The sequence below is a fragment of the Antennarius striatus genome, chromosome 14, assembly GCF_040054535.1.
Source record: "Antennarius striatus isolate MH-2024 chromosome 14, ASM4005453v1, whole genome shotgun sequence".
NCBI classification, from domain to species: domain Eukaryota; kingdom Metazoa; phylum Chordata; class Actinopteri; order Lophiiformes; family Antennariidae; genus Antennarius; species Antennarius striatus.
Genome location: NC_090789.1, coordinates 12,003,055 through 12,024,802, shown reverse-complemented (window position 1 = coordinate 12,024,802; position 21,748 = coordinate 12,003,055). Strand labels below are relative to the sequence as shown.

At 45.1% G+C, this 21,748-nt stretch overlaps 1 protein-coding gene across 1 annotated transcript in view; it reads left to right on the top strand.

Annotated features, from left to right (window-relative positions):
- Nucleotides 1–21,748, top strand: part of arid1ab (AT-rich interactive domain 1Ab) — a 50,582-nt gene that overhangs the window by 14,471 nt on the left and 14,363 nt on the right. Inside the window, exons 2-4 of the mRNA XM_068332636.1 lie at nt 4,359–4,580; nt 10,520–11,158; nt 11,669–11,785. Coding sequence (XP_068188737.1) covers nt 4,359–4,580; nt 10,520–11,158; nt 11,669–11,785 — 978 coding nt within the window. The remainder of the gene's footprint in view (nt 1–4,358; nt 4,581–10,519; nt 11,159–11,668; nt 11,786–21,748) is intronic.

The following is a 21,748-nucleotide window of genomic DNA, read 5'->3' as shown; positions in this document are numbered from 1 at the left end:
AAAGGAACAAACCATTCTGTAGAAATCCATGACTTCTACATGCAAGATACAGTAGAGGAGGTTGTGTAGTGAGGTTACAGTGCACACACTTACATAAAATCACAAAGTAGTCAATCAAAGCTCTCTAGGATCTTGGTTAGCCGTTAGTTAAATGTGAACAACCGATGCACTGCAAGAAAAATAATGATACACTGATCAATAATAAATTGAGCAGTATGCTGACCACACGAGAACCAATGTTGGTTTAGTTCGAGGTGTTGATGTCCAAAAAAAAAAGTCTACCTATTTGTGGATCTGCTAAATAAATATCAACACCAGCGTTGTCACCAGCGCACCCGCTTAACCAGTCCACACTGTTTCTGTTGTTGTGTCACATGCTGATGGTGCAGCCAAACAACACATTCAAATGATGGCTGATTGCACATGCTACAGGCTCCTTCATAAAGTGACATGATGGGATGTTTATTACCCATGGTATGTTTGGTAAATATTTTTGTTTCATTCAGTGTACCTGTCAAACTTTAAATTAAGCCATGTTATTGTAGGGGGGCAGCAGTAGCTCAGTCCACTAGGTCTTGGGCTGGGGACTGGAGGTTGGCCGGCTCAAGACCCGTGTGGACCAAAAACATTTGAAGTGTGACCTGGCAGTGGGAGGTGCCAGTTTGCCTCCTGAGCTCTGCCAAGATGGTCTTGAGCAAGGCACCGTCCCCTTAGAAGTTGCTCATTGGACGCACCACGGCTTTACCTCCCAATATTTGCATGCTTACAGGACTTGTGTGTGTGTGTGTGTGTGTGAGTGCGCGTGTGCACGTGTGTGTGTGTGTATTTTATGGGTCTGTACACATATATACACGTGTGACAAATAATAATAGAGATGAAAAATAGTTTCTCCTACGGGGGATCAATAAAGTTTTATTATTATTATTATAGTTGTTGATGACATTTCCACTGCTGGTATAATAGCTGTCATTGGACCATTTTATTTTAAACATCGATAAGATTACTACTTGCTGCAAATCTGTATAGAAACACTTTTTTTGCTTATTGAAGGATCAGTCAACCTTTTTTTTAAAAGAAAAAATGTAATTCAGATTTTATATTAATCGACATTAGATTCCCACATCCCATTTTAATTTTTTTCCTAATATTGAAACCGCCAAATAGCAAATCATGAAAAGTTGTAGTTTGACTTTGTGAATATTAGAAGGAAAGGCAAATTACCTATGAAGGTTTCGTATTTGTCCAAAAATTTTCAGTGACTTTATTTAATCATGTGTTAAAGTATTGTTCTGGTAGTTGTGTTTGTAAGGTACATATTGGTCTTCCACTTGATCGCAGTGGACTTTGCTGTCCGATCACCCGACTAAATGTGTGCTATCTCAATCTGCTAGAGTGGTTGTTAAATGAGACATGAGAGTAAGAGAGTACCGTGTGTTTTGCTTTGGGAATGTCAACCCTGATTCTCCACGTGGCTCTGGGAGCTGGAAACCCTGATTATAGTAGAGCTGTACTTTCCAGCTCTTCTCATGCTGAGCCGGAGGCTGAGCTGTCAGGATTCTTAATAGAAAATGTGCACAAGCTGGTGTAGAAACAATCTCACCGTTGGCAAAATATCGACCAAAATTGGTGAGGAAAAAGTTTGATTGTTCTACGGCCCCTGTCATAGCTGAGAAATAGATTTTACCTGTAGTGTTGCTGCTCTGTAGTTCGTTAGCGTACTAGTCATTTTTTGGGTGGATTGGAGAACGTTAGCTAGTGATTCAGGCCTCTATGGCACACTTTACAGATGACACTAGAGACTCTAACTGCCTAAGCAGCTCATTAGGAAAGAGCCGGAGCATATTTTTATGCAGAGGAATAAGTAGCTTACGCTTTGTCAGTGGGCTTTTCTTTGTTTGCTGTAATTAGGATAAAACACCTGTCTGAAATAGATCAAAAGGTATTAACAAGGTGCCACCCATCCACATAGAGTTTTTCATGATCAACTACAGGAGTTTGTCTTAAACATTTGGGCTAGGGTTAGATGATGATGATGATGGTGGTGTGTTGCAGAGTTTGAAATATTGGCATTCTGAGACTTCCTGTACCAGAAGAAAATGCTAGTCTTAGGCTTTGGACAGTTCTTGTTTCACCTGCATTGTGCTTCCAATGAATAGTCACAAGACCATGAGAATCTTGACTCCTCAGTTGGATGGCGTTTTGAAAATTTGGAAGAATATATCTCTGTACAATTGACTTTATTCAACGGAGAGATCAATCATGACCTGAATGACAAGGAATCTCTACAAACACCTTGGAAGAATATGTAGTCAATAAGTAGATACAGACTGAAGAGCATCAGTGCAACTTGGCATCAAAATAGTTTACAGCCATCTGATTGGTTTGATAAGAGGGCCGCTACCTGTATGACTCCCTTTGGAAACCCCCCTCATCTTAATGCTGAGCTTGTGTTGTACATAGCACCATGGCATGAAGTCAGGTGGGGGGAGGGAGCCTTGCAGACTGGGGTTAAAAGTGCATTAGAGGTCATAGGAGAGTTACCTCTTCCCCAACAGTGCGGTCGGCAATGACCCTCGGGAACATAGTAACACACACCCCTTCCCCCAACCTTCCCTCCAGACACTCACAACATAACACGCATTCATACTCCCCTGAACCTGAAAGAACACAGGAGTGTGTGGTCAGGGGAAGGCTAGAGGGAAAACCTGGAATGGAATATTTTATCTTGGATAATGCTGGTTGAATGTCCTGACAGCCTGTTGATTCGCGTGCACCCCAGACTCCCCAGTGCCCACAGGTTTCCGCCCAATACACACACATATATACATGCATTTTCACACACACACACCATTCTCCTGCTGAGACACCCCCACCCGACCTCCTCTATTTCATTGCAACACTGTCATTCATAGCGTGCCAAAGCCTGCTGCTTTATTAAAGCCCAGGAAGAGCAAGGCCTGGCCCAGGTTCAAACAGCAGTGCAGCTGGGACCTGTTACATTTTCGGCAGACTGCCCTCTCCATCTCACTTGCTATAAATAGCCCTGGTGGTTGTCTCCCTTAACCAAGGAAAGGAGGTTTAAGGGGGGAGGAAAACACACACACACACACACACACACACACACACACACACACACACACACACACACAGATTAATAACCGTGGGAAGCAATGAAAGCTTTGTGTCTGCTGCCCGAGGTCAACAGGCCAGGAGGTGTTGCTACATCAAAAGCCCCCATTGTCACCCATATTTCAGATGCCGCTGCGGTGGGTTTGATGGGAAACACACACACAGGGGCTGCCAGCGGTGTGATGAGCTCATGGCACTGGATTGTGCCAACCAGGCCAATACAGAGTCTGGGTGTGTTTTATCCAGATTTGCAGGGGACTGACCAGTTCATTATCATTGATTTCAAATTTTTATTCATATTTATTTTTGTAACACCAGAGGGCTGTTGTGTTTGGGGGAATTCCACCAAGCTCACCCCTTATGTACACACACTGCATCAGGCACTTTATGACCTTGGCTTCAGCTGTTGACAGGCGAGGCTACCTCATTACGATCCCCCCTTCTCTTCCTCTTCCGCTCTCCATTTCCCTCTCCGGCTTTCCAGCCAAGAAGGTTGTCTGGCTGAGTAACATTTGCCTGCCTGGGCCACGTGGAGCTCCAATATTCTAAGCCAGCCAAGGTCAGCCCTCACCGCCACCATGCCTGCTGCTGTCCTGACATGAATCCAACTGGAGGGGTGGGCCCAACTCCAGCCACCACAGACACTTCCACTTCCTTAAGCTTATTTTCATAGAAACCCTCCCCAATGTCTTCGTTGTTACAGTATCCACCCACTGGCACAATGATCTCCTGGGCAGGAAAACGCTTCTGGCGGATATAGTGGGCTCATTCATTCATTCGTTGCCAATTCTTTCCCTTTCTAATAGTAAAGTAAATCCTCTACTGTTTTTCTTCCCCCCTTCTGCTTTTTGTTTCTATATTTGCTTCATAATACTGTGACTGGTTTATGAGATGAGTCTTGCACAACATGTTTCACTGGTAGCTATTATTTTGTGTTCAATGCTGAGTAATACTTTGTCAAGAAAACTCCCCAAAAGGTTTTGAGGGCTACGTTTGAGTCTGTAGTCCCTGTAGTCAGAATATCATTATTTACCTTGCGCTTGGTGTCTGACTGCCTAGGTGCATATACAAACTTGAATCATTAACATCAGAGTGGATAAGAAGTAATGTTTCATACAAGCAAGCAAACCTTTTCCCTTCAATGTTAATGCCAGACGTGAAAGTTAATCGATCCACTGTTTCATCTCATTGAAACATTTTCTCTGTGTGTGTGTGTGTGTGTCCTCCAGCCACCAAGCCCAATGGACCAGGTAGGCAAAATGCGTGGCCAGCCGTATGGAGGACCCAACCCCTACTCTCAACAGCAGCAAGGACCTCCCTCAGGTCCTGGACCACAGCAGGGAGGCTCTTATCCAGGCCAAGGCTATGGACCAACAGGTCCTCAGAGGTATCCCATGGGAATGCAGAGCCGAACACCTGGTGGTATGACCAACATGCAGTATGGACAACAGGTCAGTAGTTATTGATGGGGATGAATTTCACTTTATTGTCAATTTGATTACATTTTAATGAATCTAGAAGCGTGACTCAAAAAAAAGCCAAATAGTTTTAATGATTAACAGCAATTTGATGGTGTTAAATGAAATCTTAAGCAAAGTCCATGTTTCCTGGGACCAGAGACACATTGACATCTAATACATGCTGTCATGTTAAAAATTCTAACCTGGATGAACCGTTCTCTATCAGTGTCGAATTAAAATCAGTGTCTGAGGGATTTGAACTTGGATGAGAACCTACTATACCTAAGAAGGCAGCCTATTAAAATGATGAGTTTCTACTTCCTGTTGACAGCAAACAGTGGGGGTTAAACTTTTAAAAAGGATTTTGACACCACCTACTATCTATGTAACTATACTCTGAGCTGTGGTACTTAGTCATGGTGCAGAGCATGACTGAAAGCACAGACCACAAGTTAATAAGTTTTATGCATTCCTGTTTGTTAGTTTGAACATTCATTTAGTCTGTGATGTACTTTTACAGGAATGGCAGAAACAGCAGAATACACTACAAAAAATGGTGAAATGAAGCAGAGTCATTTGAATTTTGAGATTGACAAGTTTGTATAAGTAAAAAAAACAATTGCTCTTACATTGTGAGTAATTATGATAAGTGAGAGTTGTCACGGCCCCAGGGCCTTGGTCTTTCCAGGTCTTTCTGTTGACTTTGAAAAGTTATTTTCTTCTGAGATGAAACTGGACGTGGACATATTACCCTCATGTAGCTTTTGAAGTTGATGTAGCTGGCCTTTACATAACTGCCATACAAATGTGCTTTTTCTTGAAGAGGATCACAAACTCTATTCCACTTCCAGTTTAGTTTAGGTGTACGTTGTGGATTTTTGCATATAATCTTAAAAATCATACAATTAAGTTTTTTGTATAGAGTTAACACAAAGATTAACTTTATTGTCCTTCCAATAGATGCAAGTTTGGAAGGACAAACTTGCTTTGACATCAACCTAGCTTAGCAATGTTGCTAAACTAGGTTGATGTCGAAGTCTTTCATTTAGTAATTGGCTTTGATCGAGGTATGCCTGTTGCTAAATATCGTTAATTAAGCAATAATTAGAAACAATAAACGATGCCATCACACTGAAGCGCACTGGAGTGGACCCCTGAAATGGAGGAATTAAAAAAAGAGATCAGTTCATCCAATTCACTGCAGCATTTAACAAAACCCAAGGAGCTCTGAACAGGTGAAGAATAAAGCTTCATCCCTCAGTCTTTTTTTTATTAAGACCTTAAGACCAGGAGTCATTCGGTGATTTGGATGACAATGGTTTCCTCCGAGTTTAACATATTAGATAATCTAGGTGGAATGGAAAAAAGTGACTCAAAGGAGCAATACATCTTCTTTTTATCTGGTTTATTTTCATGTTTGAAAGCAAAATTTGTGAGTTTAGTCACTTTCTGACAATGCTGTTCTGTTGAATAAAACATCCAGTGTGCCATCGCAACTCACTTTTAGCCAGGATTGAGATATTTTTTGAAGTCTCTCAGCCAGGAAGTGCTTCTTAACAGAAAAATGCATGCAGGGGATCCCATAGAGTCCTTCACGTCCGCAGTTTGTGGTCTTGTGCCCATTGTGTGGTGTGATTATCTCATACTGGCCTGTCTGGTGTCTGACCGTCGACTTGATAAGTGCCCTGCAGAGAAGAGAACAGCTTTCCCCTCTTTCTCAGACAGATATAATATAGCAACATCATGCTGTTTGAAATGTTTGGCCATTCGTTTCTATCTCTTATTCTCATTGAATGCTCTAGTTGCTGAGAACCCCTCAGAACAACACGTGGCTCATTTTATGGTGCTGCACTGGTGATCATTGTAGTTGGAGGCATTATGGTTTGGTTTCATCCTGGTATCCCAGCTACCACTGAATTTTGACAGAATTGAGACTAACATCCACTTGAACTCAGACTGAGCTGATTAGAGGTTGACCATCAGAAAACACGCCTTTAGTTGCAATTCATGAATTCTTAAGCCAATTATGAAAAATCTGTGTCCTGTTTGATGTACAAATTTCTAATGTGATAACAATATAAAATCAATTCAACACAAATTTCCATGTTCTGTGTCGTTGTTGTATTTTGCAGATACATTTATGTAACTTTTTATGACATGTAATACAATTTCAGCTATATTTCTAGATATGGTTGACTTGATCAGTATTGCGTCATGCGATGAAGTTCCATCCTAAAAGAATGACTTACTACTTACTAGATGTTATTCACTGGAGTCATGCCAATAGAGTGATATTTACACTTTATACAGTATTCTTTATGCCATTTATTAAACACCTTCAACATCTTTGCTCCATGTGTGAATGTCTGGACAGACTAGAATGGAAATGGCAACTTGACATATTGGCTGAGATACACAATCACAAGGTGGTATTTGTAGTTTTCTTTTATATAGCAGTGTTTCCTCACAAGGTCAGGGATTTCTCTTTTCATACTCCTTGAGAGTAATGAAACGAAAATGCTGTATTGAAAGGCTTTCTGCACACAAGATCTGGTAGGATACAAAAAGCCTCATACAGAACTTGAAGGAGATGAAGTCAAAATTCAATTTTTATTTTCATGTCTATAATTTAAGAGATACTTGTCAAACTCAAAGTCAAAGTCAGCTTTATTGTCAAATGTACCATATATGCACGACATACAGCACAGATGAAATTGCAGTCCTCTCTGACCCACGGTAGACAGTACAACAGGCAGTACAATACAGACAGTACAACAGGCAGAACAACACAGGTAGTACAACACGGGACAACACAGACAGGACAACACAGGCAGGACAACACAGGCAGGACACACAGGCAGGACACACAGGCAGTACAACACAGGCAGTGCATCAAGCAGTACAACACAGACAGTACATTAGACAGTACAGCACAAAGTATAAGACGAAACACAAGGCATGGTTAACATCTCTATACACTCTAATCTCATAGAGGAAGTAACGTATGCGCAATCCCTGAGTTGACGGGGGGAGAGAGAGATAGGTAGTCAGGTGCTGGGAGGAGGGCAGGGCAGTGTGAGGGTAGAGTTCAAAGCTATGGAATGGGGCAGAGTAGGGAGGGAGTTGAACCTCCTGACCGCCTGGTGAAAGAAACTGTCCTTGAGCCTGCTGGTTCTGGCCCGCAGACTCTGCAGTCTCCTACCTGATGGCAGCAGGCTGAAAAGGCTGTGAGAGGGGTGGGTGGGATCACCTGCAATGCTGATGGCTTTGCGGGTGAGGCGGGTGTTATAAATGTCTGTAAGGGGTGGGAGAGAGACACCAGTGATCTTTTCAGCTGCTCTCACAATGTGCTGCAGGGTCTTGCGGCAGGAAACGGTACAGGCGCCGTACCACACGGTGATGCAGCTGGTCAGGATGCTCTCGATGGTGCCTCTGTAGAAAGTCAGCATGATGGGGGGTGGGGCTCTTGCTCTCCTCAGTTTGCGGAGGAAGTAGAGGCGTTGTTGGGCTTTTTTGGCCAGCGATGCGGTGTTGCAGTCCCAGGACAGGTCCTCGGGAGATGTGCACACCCAGGAACTTGGTGCTGCTGACCCTTTCCACTGCAGCACCGTTGATGGTTAGTGGAGCATGCTGGGAGCGTGCTCTCCTGAAGTCCACAGCAATCTCCTTCGTCTTCTCCACATTCAGATTGTTGTCCTTGCACCACATAGCCAGGAGGCCCACCTCATTCCTGTAGGCTGTCTCATCGTTGTTGTTGATGAGACCCCGTGTCGTCTTCAAACTTGACGAAGAGGTTGGAGCTGAAACTTGGTGTGCAGTCGTGGGTCAACATAGTGAAGAGGAGGGGTCTCAGAACACATCTTTGGGGGGCTCCCGTGTTCAGCGTGATGGTGCTGGAGGTGTTGTTACCAATTCGAACTGCCTGTGGTCTCCCTGTCAGGAAGTCCAGTAGCCAGTTGCATATGGAGGTGCTGAGTCCAAGCTGGTCCAGTTTATAGATGAGCTGCTGGGGGATGATTGTGTTGAATGCTGAGCTGAGGTCGATGAACAGCATTCTGGCGTATGAGACTTTGGTCTCCAGATGGGTGAGGGTAGAGTGTAGTGCAATGGAGATGGCATCATCAGTCGAACGGTTGGACCAGTAAGCAAACTGAAAAGGGTCCAGGGTTGAAGGGAGGGCAGACTTGATGTGCTGCATGACTAGCCACTCGAAGCACCTCATGAGGATGGGAGTGAGTGCAACTGGGCGGTAGTCGTTGAAGCTGGATGGGGGCGACTTCTTTGGGACTGGGATAATGGTGGTGGCTTTGAGGCAGGTAGGGACAACAGCCTGGCTCAGGGAGATGTTGAAGATGTCTGTGAAGACGTCTTTGAGCTCATCAGCACAGTCTCTCAGGACACGACCAGGAATGTTGTCAGGACCTGGGGCTTTTCGTGCATTGGTCCTTCTGAGGACTTGCCTCACGCTGTCCGGAGAAAGCGTCAACACCTGGTCGCCAGGAAGGGGTGGAGCCTGTGCCGGAATGCCGTTGTCTGCCTCAAAGCGCACAAAGAAGTCATTCAGATGATTCAGCAGAGTGGTGGAGACTGCCTTAGGCCTACCTCGTCCCCAGCCTGTGGACTTCACTTGTCAGCCAATGCTTCTGGTTGGCTCGAAGATTGTTCTGGTGACCATGACATCATCCATGCATTTTCTCATGTATGCAGTGACGGTCTCCGTGTACACTTGGAGGTTTGTGGTGTTGTTGTGGATGGCTGCGTCTTTGAATACGCTCCAGTCCGTGGTTGAAAAGCAGTCCTGGAGTGCCTGACGACCCATCAGGTCACACCCGTATATGCCTTTTCACAGGTTTAACGACTCTAACAAGCGGTGTGTATGCGGGCGTTAGCATAACAGTGGTGTGGTCTGACGCCCCAAGGTGGGGGAAGGCGCGGGCCTTGTAGGCATCTTCATGTGTCGTGTAGACATTGTCCAGGATGTTGGCTCCTCTGGTGGCAAAGTTGATATGTCTATGTAATTTTGGAAACACACTCTTGGGGTTTGCATGGTTAAAGTCCCCCGTCAGAATGAGGAAGGCATCTGGTTGGACTGTCTGTTGCTCACTGATGTGGTAGTAGAGTTCATTCAGTGCCTCACTCCTGTTGTTGCTGGAGGTGGGAGGGATATATACTACCACCAGCAATATGGCAGAAAACTCCCTGGGCAGGTAGAATGGCCGGCATCTGATGATCATAAGCTCCACCAGAGGAGAGCAGTGTGAGCAAACCACAGCAGTGTCGTGGCACCAAGCATCCCTGATGTAAACATAGAGTCCCCCGCCGCGGGTCTTCCCCCCCCTCAGCGAGCGCTCTGTCAGCCCGGTAGCACGTTAGCCGGTCCAGCTGAATGGCACAGTCCGGAACGCTGTCAGTGAGCCGTGTTTCCACAAATAAGAACCCACAACACTCATCCACAGACTTAGTTGATGATCGGAGCACTTGGCTGAATTCCCACACTTATATGTTTTTTTTTATGCACACTGACTGATTGGATTATAGCAAAGAACACACTCGTCTCTTGCAGACCAAGAGAGCAGTTGTCTGTCCCTTTTTTTAATCTGTGAGAAAGACAAAGTGATACTTTGATTACTCCACATAGAATGAAAACTAAAAAAAACCAGGGAGGTGAAAGTGAATATTTGGTTATTTTTATGCATTTTTTTTTGCTTCAGAAAGTATCTTCTGAATTCACAGAGTGAATTTAGGTTGGCATTAATATGCACGGAGGGGTTTTGGATAGTAAATATCCAGTAAATACACAAGTTCAATTGAAAAAGGTTAGGTTATGTTCGCACACACTTTTTGCTCAGTCCTGTATTACCTGAGTGTTCTTCCTGTTGTTAAGATTACCTGTTGTTGATCTTGGACAAATGTTGTGTATTCACGTCTAGATGTCAGCCTATGGACAACAAGGACCGGGTGGCTACGGCCAACAGAGCCAGAGCTACTATGGTCAGCATGGCCCCCCACCTCTCCCTGGTCAGCAGCAGCCACCGTACCCTGGCCAAGCGCAGGGCAGCTCTGGGACTCCCTACCCACAGCAGGGCCATCCGTCACAACCTCCTGGCCAACATGGGCAGTCTGGACCCCCTTACCAACAATCCCAAGGTTCCCACGGTCCTGCTCCAGGCCAGCCTCCCTATAGCCAGCCTCCACAGTCTCAATCAGGTCAACCACCCTACGGCCCTCCCCAACAGCAGCAGCCTCAGCAGCAGCAGCAGGGACCAGGTCCTCAAAGTCAGCAAGGCCCTCAAGGTCAGTCTGGCTACCCACAACCAGCCGGACCAGGGCAGCCATCGCAGCAGCAAACGCCACAACAGCAACAACAAGGGCCGCCACAACAACAACAACAACAACAACAACAACAACAACAACAGCAACAACCAGGAGGTCCACCACCTCAAGGGCAGCCACCTCCAGGGCATGGTCAGCAGGGTCAGCCGTCACCTTACTCCCAGACGCCACCGCTCCAACAGCAGCAGCAGCAGCAACAGCAGTCACCATATCAGAGGTTCCCACCTCCTCCACAGGTAATAACACTACACACAACTATGTAAGGGCCTTTTAGCAGTGCTGTGATGTACCGTGACCGACCCATCTGTGTTTCCATTACTGTCTGTAACATGAGACTCGTGCTTTTAGCATTTGTTGTCTTTGTAGTGTTGTTCAACGTAGTCTCTAAAAAGAAATCTATCACTGCTTCACCGCTAACACCTTTAAGTCCTTCATTTGTTGCACTACTTTTGGATATTTGGCTGTCTCATGTTATTGACAGTTAAAATAAGTAGCATGCATTTGGTCCCCTTGGAGATTTGGACTCTGAGGCAGCGTAAGGATGGTTTTAACAAACATTACACATAAAGCCATCAAGAGCTAACTTCTTAATCAATGTTCAATTATTTACTTAATTAAAGAGGCTCCAGTCTGGGTGATAAATAGAAGGAAAGGTGGAGGACATCCAGCATAGCTTTGCTATTCAGCATTGGTGAAACCACATGGTTGCTTTTGTGATATCCATTATATTATCTCCCCATAATCAGGAACTCTCCCAGGATTCTTTTAGCTCCCAGTCCAGTGCGCCTCCTTCCAACCAGCCCATGGCTTCCAACAAGAGCAGTCAGGAAGACAGCATGCAGGCCCGGCCATCTAGTCTGCCGGTAAGTCCTCGTCATTCATTTTTAACATCCACTGATTGTAGAAGTTTGCTTTCATCCACTGGCTCCATTATTTGTTCTCATAATATATATTTTACAATCCTCAGACAGTGCTAAATTCCCAGAAAAGCCGGTGAATATACAGCTTAGAATTTCAGTTTTTAATTTTAAGACCAGAGTCAGTCTTGTAGTTATGATCAGAGCATCTAATAAATGTAATGTTGACCTACAAGTAGTTTTCTTAATTTAAGGAAAATCAGGGATTTGTCAACCAATTATAGTAGAAATATTGTCTTAGAGCTGCCTAAGAAAACCACACCACTTAAAGTTTATCATAGATATTGCTGTTTGATGAAAACAGATTTTAGAATAATTTTCCTCATCTGCATAAAGGTTCATTGTGGTTCATTTTGCTGTGTGGATGAAAGTCTCTGTCAATTCCATTGGTCACCTTATTCCTGGTGTGAATTATTGACACCCCCCATGCGCGCGCGCACACACACACAAACACACTGCTGAGTTTAAGTCTATTAAAAAAGTAAGTGCGAAGTTAATCAGTGCCATCAGCAACATTGCCTCATTTCTGGTTTTAGTTTACTGTTTAATGTACCAGGCATCAGCGTGTAGAAGTGAGTTTTTGGGGTGACCAGATTCTTCTTCGTAAAAAGAATACCTAAAAATGTGGCCCGAGCAACTGATAGTTTGGCCCACTGTCAAATTGACACATAAATTCAGCTTCTTCAATATTTTTAGCATAATATGGTCGACTTTTAATCCCTTTCAGCAATATTTCCACTTTGGGTGTTGCATGCTTGACTAGAAGGGAGTCAATATTCAGTACTTTGGACTGCTGACACTGATGGATTCCCAGGTTTGTTTGCTGCTCTCTGTTCACATCTTTGTCAGGTCACTGACATTCAACATGGTTAAATGCCGTTCCCTCAAAATTTCCCTCCAACTGGCATGTAGCAATGCTTTTGAATCAACATCTACAAATTATTTAGAGTAATGACTGAATGACTGAAGGATAGTATTATAAATGTTAGAGGCATTGTTATTTTAAAAAAGGCAGTCTTCTACTTTCATCTTTGAATTCAATCCCCTTCTCTACTGCAGTTGACATCAACATTGAGAGAATACACAACCCTCAAAAGATGTTAAGAGCAAGCCAAGCACATTCAACTATCAAAAGTGTTTGTAGACTTGTCAGAAGTTCTGAGGGGGCTAATAAACATTTCTGCCTGAAAATGGATTGTCTAATGTAGAGCAAATGTGGCCTGTGATGACCCTCTGGCCAAGATAAAGGTGAGAGAAGCCACTACCTTCAGCCCACCTCCCCGTCGTCCCTGTTGAAAGAGGTGTCTCGCTGTAACACGTTGCAGTTTCCATGGCACTGTTTATAGGTCAGACCGCGGAGCTAACCTCATTTTGAGCCTTGGGGAAGGAGAGTGAGAAATGAGATCATTAATGAGAGAGAATGAAAGTGAGAGAGCCGAGTCGGCGGTGAGGTGGTGGTGGTTAGGGGGTGGCGAGGGAGTGAAAGCAAATAACTTCAAATAGTGTGAGTGATTGGTTGGAGTGGGAGATGCAGGAAGGGAGGGGAGGCAGAGCTGTCTATGCCAGTAGGGATGCCCTCAGGATGTGTTTCTCTCTTTTATTTATTTCTCTTATTTATTTATACATCTCTCTCTGGGCTCAGCTATTGGCCAAGCAGGCCCGGCCATGACTATTTTTATTTACTTCCCTCCAACTTCTTGGGATTCCCTATCGGTGCTTTTTGATTGGCTGCAAGGTTGAGATGAACTGATCCCTTTTCTCTTCGTCTCTCGCCTTTTCCCACTGCACCTTCTGGAGTGCACATGGCAGTCTGTGTAGATGCGACTCTGTTAGCAGAGGCTATAACCCTGACAGCTTGTGTCAAAACAGCTCCTTTGACTCCTATTTGTGTTATTAGTGTATATATGCTCAACTGGTATCTGTCGTACCTGGAAATGAAGTCATTTTTGTATGAGATTATATGGTCACTACGGAAACATGATGTAACTTTCAGTAGACAACACTTTTTTTTAATCATCATTGTTAAGTAACTGTAATGGCCATAAACTTATTAATCTTAATGATAAAATTGATAATTAACAGAAGCGTACTAGCAGTGTGCAATTTTAATCTGCTAAGATAATGTCTTAATGGTTGTTTGAACAAGGTGAGTGCAGACAATCCAAGATATTATGATTTAATTTTTTTGTCAACTTTGAACAACCCTACAAAAACTTTTCAGTTTGTTGATAATGGTCTGCTGATCTTGCCCTGCTGGCAGCTTCAGCTCATTTTTGTCTGATTTCACATCTCCATTAGGGGCGTCTTGTAGCTTGTCTTTTTGAGGAAACTGAAAATGCCTCTCGTCTCTGCAGCAGGATTGCAAACAGTAATACTTTTGAAATGTTTGTTCTGCACTAATACTGACTACCAAAGGCTTTCACAAAAGAATTTGGTGGAATGAGACAAATTATCTTATGGATCAGACTTTAAAAATGGTTTTCAAATAGGCTCCAAGAAAACTACAAAGGAAGTAAACCAGAGGTTTGTACTTGTTTTAATCTGCCTCAGAATGCTTGTGAATCCTGATCCACCAGCAGCTCGGGGGTAAGTGTCATTCAGCTACTTTTGTAGCTTTCACATAGAGCCAGCCAGACATCACCTCATCCAGCGCACAGATGGGTCTGTTTGAACCAGGTGTTAAAAACCTAGCGTCTGTTAGGCCGCCGTCGAGATGGGAATAAAGCAGTACAGGAGGCTCAGCGCCTGCTGGAAGGTGCAGGTAGAAAAGCAACATTTTGCTTGCTGAAAAGAGGAGGAGGGAGTAGAGAAAACAGGCAGCCTTAGCAGGAACTAGCTGAGCAAGTTCAGCTGGTTTCTGGCTCCAGAACACACATGAACAGTTTAACTGTTGAGTTATTTAACACGCTGGTGGCTCCTTCAAACTCCTCATGCAAGTCTTTTTCAGTCTGTTTGCGTAGCTGCAGTCAGTACAGAACAATAACCAAAACAAATGGTGACTAGATAATTAATTTCACCCGGTGACAATAATATTAGTTCTAGTAAAGAAAAAGTTGTATATATATGTTTTGTAGTTCTTTATGAAATTGATCTTATCAATGTTTAAAATGATTACCTATAGTTGCTGATTGAAGGGATATTACATTTATTTAGTTAGAAACAACTCTATTACTCATAAGCAGTGCATTGTAACTTCCAACAAAAACTTGTTTACTCTTTTTTTTTTATTTTACAATGAAGGATATGATGATGTCATAGTAATGTAATCATTGTTTAAATTTTAGGCTTGACTTTTTTCGAACAAAATCCTGCTTCAGTCATTGGAGCTGAAAACAAAGATGTCGAAATTTGAACGAATGATGCCACACACTAGCATTCTGAGTAATATGTAATTGTCTCCTTTACAAGAGGATGGATGGATAGATAGCCTCTGATATTTGGTGGCATTCAGGGTTTTGATGTTGACCTCTTCAGTCGTGTTTTGATGAAATAATCTGTGCGTAAACTGGTTTCATAATGAATTTTTCATTTTTACTAGATAATCATAAAATTCTCGTAAAAATATGAAAGCACCTTACAGGTTCCAACACAGAGCCTGGAGTTCCATATGGTGGCTCCTGCAGAGGTAAAGCAGGGCCCATCTCTGCTCCTCACACTCCTAGGAAGTGACACTTCCTCCCCAAATCAGCCCATGTGAATGAGTGGACTACCAGAGCCAGCACCCCCCCCCCACTCACCTTATTCCTTTTTCCCTACAACCTCCTTGTCCTCTCCCGTGTCTTTTGTACACCCTTTCTCCACTAATCCCTCTGAGGGACGCCCACTGGTTGTGATGTCCTCTTTTCTGATGTGTCTGCACGCTCAAGACTTGAGTGGAAGGTCACATGTTTGTCACACAAGCCAGCTTGAATTTTTTTGTCCTTGATCTTCCTGTTGCCTTTCTAAATAAGAGATCTTGAGTTGTTTAAATCTTAAAAGATGGATTGAAGACTTATTTACTTTGTGGCGAGGATGTTTTAGCAAAAGCTGAATTAAATCGAATAAAAAGTGCTATTGAGACCTACTTGAAAGCCTTAAGTATATGTGGTAACCTTTTTAATATGAATATTTCTTTCACGGTGTTTGTTTTGTCAGTTCCAACCAGTTCTAGTTTCACACTTTTAAATTTACCACTGTAGCATGACGACCCCACCCTTGCATAAATTCACCCTGATGCAGTGCGTTGTCGAAGCTCAGGGACCCATCACATGACACCAACAGACCCTTTCTAAATAACCTTTTTTGTTATGTTGCAAGACTTTTGATGTGGAACTGAGTGATCTTCCAGTCTCGGTGCTGATCAGCTCTTGACTCGCCCTCCTGAAATCCCCGTTCGCTCCTCAGCCCAGCCCAGCTCTGCTCTCCTCCTGCAGCTAAGCTTGTTTTTGCGACATAGCTCTGGAGCAATCAGCTTGACAAGGCCGGCCCACTTTTTTCCTCTCCTCTCCTACCCAGCCCAACCCCCCTCCCTTCCCCTTTCAGTAGTACATTCTGTTTCTGCTGCATTTCTTCATTCTTTCTGTTGTTAAATATATTTCTATGTATATCACCCTCTGCCTATCTACCGTTCCTCTTTCTATCTAAATTCTGATTTTCTATTTCCCTCGCCTCCTCCTCCACCTCTTCCCTTCCTCGTTCTCTCCTCTCAGTAAATCAGCTTTCATAACGCTGTGCAGCGCAGCCTTGTTTTGCGAGGCTCTGACGCTGACAGTATTCAGAGTCCGGGGCCGGTTTCCTGTTGCTATTCTGGGGCCTTTGCTTCCTGCGTGGACACGTCTTATTCAGATTCCAGGGCGCCTCTCGCTCGCTCTCAACCACCCTCCCTTCCATTTTGGCTCGTCTGTTTCTCTCTTCTGCTCCCTCCCAGTCTCACCCCCTTTTCTTTCCTCTATGTGATTTTTAATTAATGTACTTGAGAAAATTCAATCTGCTGACAAAAGTGTGTTGTTTTGCATTTGCTTCAGTGAATTGTTTCCCAGTCTGCTAAAAAACCCCAAGCCCTGTTTTGCTCTTGTGAGCACACACACACACACACACACACACACACACACACACACACACACACACACACACACACACACACACACACACACACACACACACACACACACACACACTCACACACACTCACAGAGCACTCTCCCTCTCCCTTTTGCTCTCTCTGCTCACTCACACACTCTCACACTCTTCCACGCCCCTCCCCTCTGCCTTCATTTCTGCTGGGCTGAGCTAGTTTTCTCAGCACAAAGACTGTGGCTGACTGCAGCGCTGTCTGTTCTGTCGCTGGAGCCAGCCGCTGAGCACAGATGGATGAAACCCACTCCACAATGAAATTAACGTTCACTCTGAAATAACCTCTATATTATTCCCCCCCCCCCCTGTCCCCAGATAATTCTCCACTGGTATCAGTTTCTGTAGTGGTGCCCCCCCCTCCCCTGTACACACAATTCATGTGTAGGTGACAGTTGGGGAGGGGCATTGCTGCTTTTGGAGAGCAGGCATACTGGTTTTTAGGAGACTGGAACCCCCCCACTCTCACCCCAAGGCCCCGCCAGCCCCCTCGCCCTCCGTATCCCAGCAGCCCTCACCTCGGGCTGGGCAGCTGCCTGTCTCACTCGGGCATCTGTGTGCTGCCCTGGGACTCCCCACTACTATTGTGATCGCTACAAAAGGCCCCCCACGCACACACCATCTCTCCATTATTCACAGCAATCAGACCCCCCCCCCGCTTCCCACCTCCCTTCATCCACTCTGTTAGCTACACACAGACCGCTGCAGTTTTTTGTGTGCATTGCACGCCCCCCTTTTTTGTTACCCCTACAGAGAAGCTCAATTAGGCAAATGTGAACTGTTTTAAAAAAAAAAAAAGGACTCCCCTCTCGTTGATGAAGATTCATGTTTGGCCTTTATTTTCCTGTTTGATTGCGAGTCCACCTCACAGGAATGTTGAAGCAGAACAGTGCTGCTCATCATCAAATGTTTTTTTGTTTTGGTTTTGTTTTCATATTTACGACTTTATTTTTACGCCGAACATTTAGAGACTGTTATTGTGAATAAATCCCGCTTTTGCTCTTTCATCCTGTGCTTTTCAGCGTGTGTTATTATCCTTCCCACGTGGCTGCTGGTGATGAGGTAGCGATGTGACGGTGATCTCAGGGGAGCCGGATGTAGTTTGGTAGTAGAGGTGTTTGAAAGTGATACTGCAGATGGGATCTGGAGCCCCTGGCAGGGTGTTACCGAGCCCTCAGCTTTGTCCTGTTGTGTTTACTGTCCTCTGGAAGAACTAAACTCATCCATGTTAATGTCGCCCCCGTTTCGATGGATCCTGCTCACTTCTAGCCGTGTAATTGGACGTGGATTGGATGACAGCGGTGTCATCCGCGTTTGTCCGCTGCTTCAGTGTTCTACTGTATGTGGAGTTTGTTGTCGGCCCTGCTGGATGAGAAACCCTGTAATGGCTGCTGCTGCTTTGTGAGGCAGGGGCCTCGCTTCTCCTCCTTTCTCCAGCGTTTTCCTCATAGTGGGATGGGAGTGCCCCCTTATGGTTGAGCTTAGCCCTGCAAACCATGATCAGGGGCTGGAGCTTCCTCTCTTCAAGCCTTTTGTGGACCTCCTAGAAGCTTCTCACGGCTCTTCACGGCTCCTGTTTGCAGGTGGGACGATTATGGGCGGGACACCGAGGCATCAGCAGCAGCCACCTGTCCGTCCTTTTCTTGGTTTAACACGTGAACATTTAACGGCGTCACCTTGGGGCGTGGCAGCATTTGTCGTTCCAGGTGGTTTCACGTGTCAGAAAGGCTTGCATGCAGTGTGCTTCTTATCGGTGTTTGAGGACAGTAGCAGCGGTGTGGGGGATGGACGAGGGAAGTTCAGGGGCTGAGCCGAGAAAAGAGGAAGAGAAGCCCCCCTTTTAGAAAACATGTGCTCAATTTTCTCTTGATATTGAGCTTAAAAGAGAAAAGATGACTTTTCCCATGACCCCCCCTTTGGATATCAAAAGTCTACTTTGCCCTGACTATGTGGTAAATGCGCAGCGCTGGGGGTTCTCACCTACAAGGTCGTCACATCACCATCAACACCGGGACTCAGGAGAGACGGCAAAGAGTTCGAGGGTTCTTCTTCCCCTGTGTGTCCACTTTCCACGTGTGGATGTGTACGTGTCGTCCACGGCGCTAAAGGCCCAGAGGCTGTGTGTGTAATTAAAGCGGTGGGGCAGGAGTGGAGGGGGAGGGGTGGATGGGAGGGGGTAGGAACATGGCTTTCGTGCGTCTGCGTTTTCTGTAACAACGATGGGCTGCTTCTGTTGTGGTCGGTGACTGCACCGTGACCCCCGCCAGGCGAACGGGGAGGCTGCTGGGAGAGAGAGAGAGAGAGGGATGGCAGCGACCGGCGGTGGAGGGGAGGGGGGAGGGGGAGGGAGAAATAACTGAGTTGACTCTAATGTGTCAACCACGTGGATCGCAGTAACCATGGCAGCACTTGAGATGCAGTCATTATTTTTTTTTTTTTTTACCTTTCTTCCCAGTCTCCTCCCTCCTCTAGGGCTGCTGCCTCGCCACAGAGCGTGTGTGAGCACGTGTCTGGAGTGTGTGTGTGTGTGTGTGTTTTGTTTTTTTTCTTTCCTCCCTTAAAGTATATTGTGTTCAGCATCTGGAGGCCTGAGAACAAGGAAGTCTGCCAACTAGGCGGTAGGTGAAACCCTGAGGTCTGAGAATGACAGAAGAGTGTGGGTCAGGCAGAGTGTGTGACTGAGGCATGAACTCTGCCCCCTCACACACACACACACACACACCCTCGCCACCTCCGCCAGATCTGGTTACAAACTCCTGGCCAGGGTCACACAATCCAGATATGTTTGATTATCACAGGGCCGCTCTGCAAAGCTTTGCCTTTTCTGTTTTTTTTTTTTCTGTCCTTTTCTTGGTTTCTCATAACCTACAAAAAGAAAAGGAGAAATTGGCTGGCTTGGCAGACTAATGGCTCTGGTTGGGCTTGATTGATTCTGTGAAGTAATCTGCAAATGGAATACATTAGCACAGCGGAGAGCAGAGCAGACTCTGAGACAGCTCCGACACACCGAAGAGCTGTGAAGACGATGGGAATAATGGGACCAGTGAAGACTTTTCTGCAATTTCCTTCATTTATGGACGAGAAATTACCTCATCACGGAATTTTTTTTATTGAGTTTTTAACACCACTCTTTGTTCTCATCTATCTTTTTTGCCTGTTTTCAAGCCGCAAACATTGTGAACACTGCTGTGCAGTTCTCTGCTCTGGAGTCCCATGTTAGGCAGTGCTGGGAAAAACACAAAATGGCTGCCGTAGAGAGGAGCTTGAAGCCCCACAGAAAGAGCTGGCTGCTCTCTCCTCCTCTCCACCACACGGCTCCCATGTCATACCCGATTTCTGCATGCATAAAAATAGCACCTTCTTCAATGTTTTCATTTATCAGTTGTTTTTTTCTCACAGATGGATGCTGCAACTTTATGTTCGAGCTCCTAAACCCCAACCGTCTACCTGGGCGCTCCACCGTCCCTCAATTCCTCCCTGCACCCCATCCTCCTTCTCCTCGTAGTTTGACTTCTGATAATGAGCATGTTGGATAGCAACGCCACAGCAGCATCAGTATCACCCCCCCCTCTCTCTCTCTCTTACCCCCCACCCCCCTTCACTCGCTGTCCGGCTTGTGCAGTCAGCAGAACAGGCTGGTGCTGTGCAGTATTGAGCCGGGAAAAATCAATGACTGCAGAGTGGAATTGGTAGTGTGTGTGTGTGTGTGTGTGTGTGTGTGTGTGTGTGTGTGTGTGTGTGTGTGTGTCTGCCCATCCAGGCTGATGGATCAGAGCTGTCAGATACATACAGGAGAGCTCCACCTTTGTGCTGCGTACGTCTCCGTTTGGCAGATATAGAGGCAAATTGGTATTTGACTTTTTTTTTAACCAATTTCTAATCAGATGTAAGAAGAAATCATCATTTTGATCAGATCCTGTTATTAAGCTGCCACATTCAGTGATGGATTTTCTGTTGATGGAATGTTGAAGTGTGCATTTTCTATACAAACGTCACTTCATCCATTTAACAAGTTTAACCCATGCTTTAAAGATGTAAAGCAACACACAATCCATTCATTTGGGTTCATTGCAGGAGCAGCCAGCTTCTTATTCCAGTAACTGATTCAGGTTCTTGTTCTCAATCTTCACGCCAATGGCTGTTTTTTTGTGTGTGTTTTTTGTGTGTGTTCCCAGAGAACTCCTAATCTGTTTGGCTTCTCAACTCCAGAAATTCTAAGAATGAAAACATTATTATTAGATTGTGGATACAGTTCCCACTGTGTCCTTTGGAATCTCTGGTCAAATCTTTGTTCCTCATTAGGGGCATGTGCTCCTGTAACAGAAGTAAACATACATTAAATGACATTAATACTCTATCATAAATGGTGTGTGTGTGTGTAGTGTGTAGTGTGTGTGTGTGTAGTGTTTGTATTGTGTAGTTTATCTGATTTTTGTTTGCTTTTTCCTGGAGAACCCCGTGCCTCTGTCTCTTTAGCGCACGTCCTGTACCGTCACAGATCTTCTATTGAGGCGTGACGGATGATGGGCATAACTATGACGACTGACCTCTGAGTTGGGGTGACATCTTGGGGGGGGTGGGGTGGGGTGGCGGCGGCTCTTTTTAGTGAGCTCTGATCATTCATTGGACTGAGGTGGCGATCCAGCTTAAGGCCCAACTCTCTGTCAGATGACCGGTCTTGTGATGCCTGAGTGGTGTGTGTAGGGGGGTGGGGGGGCTGTTTGGGAAGAAGGGGGGGGCGGGGTGTAGGTCAGCTGATCCTGCTGGCTGCTGGAAAAAGAATCCCGTCATGGTTGTTTT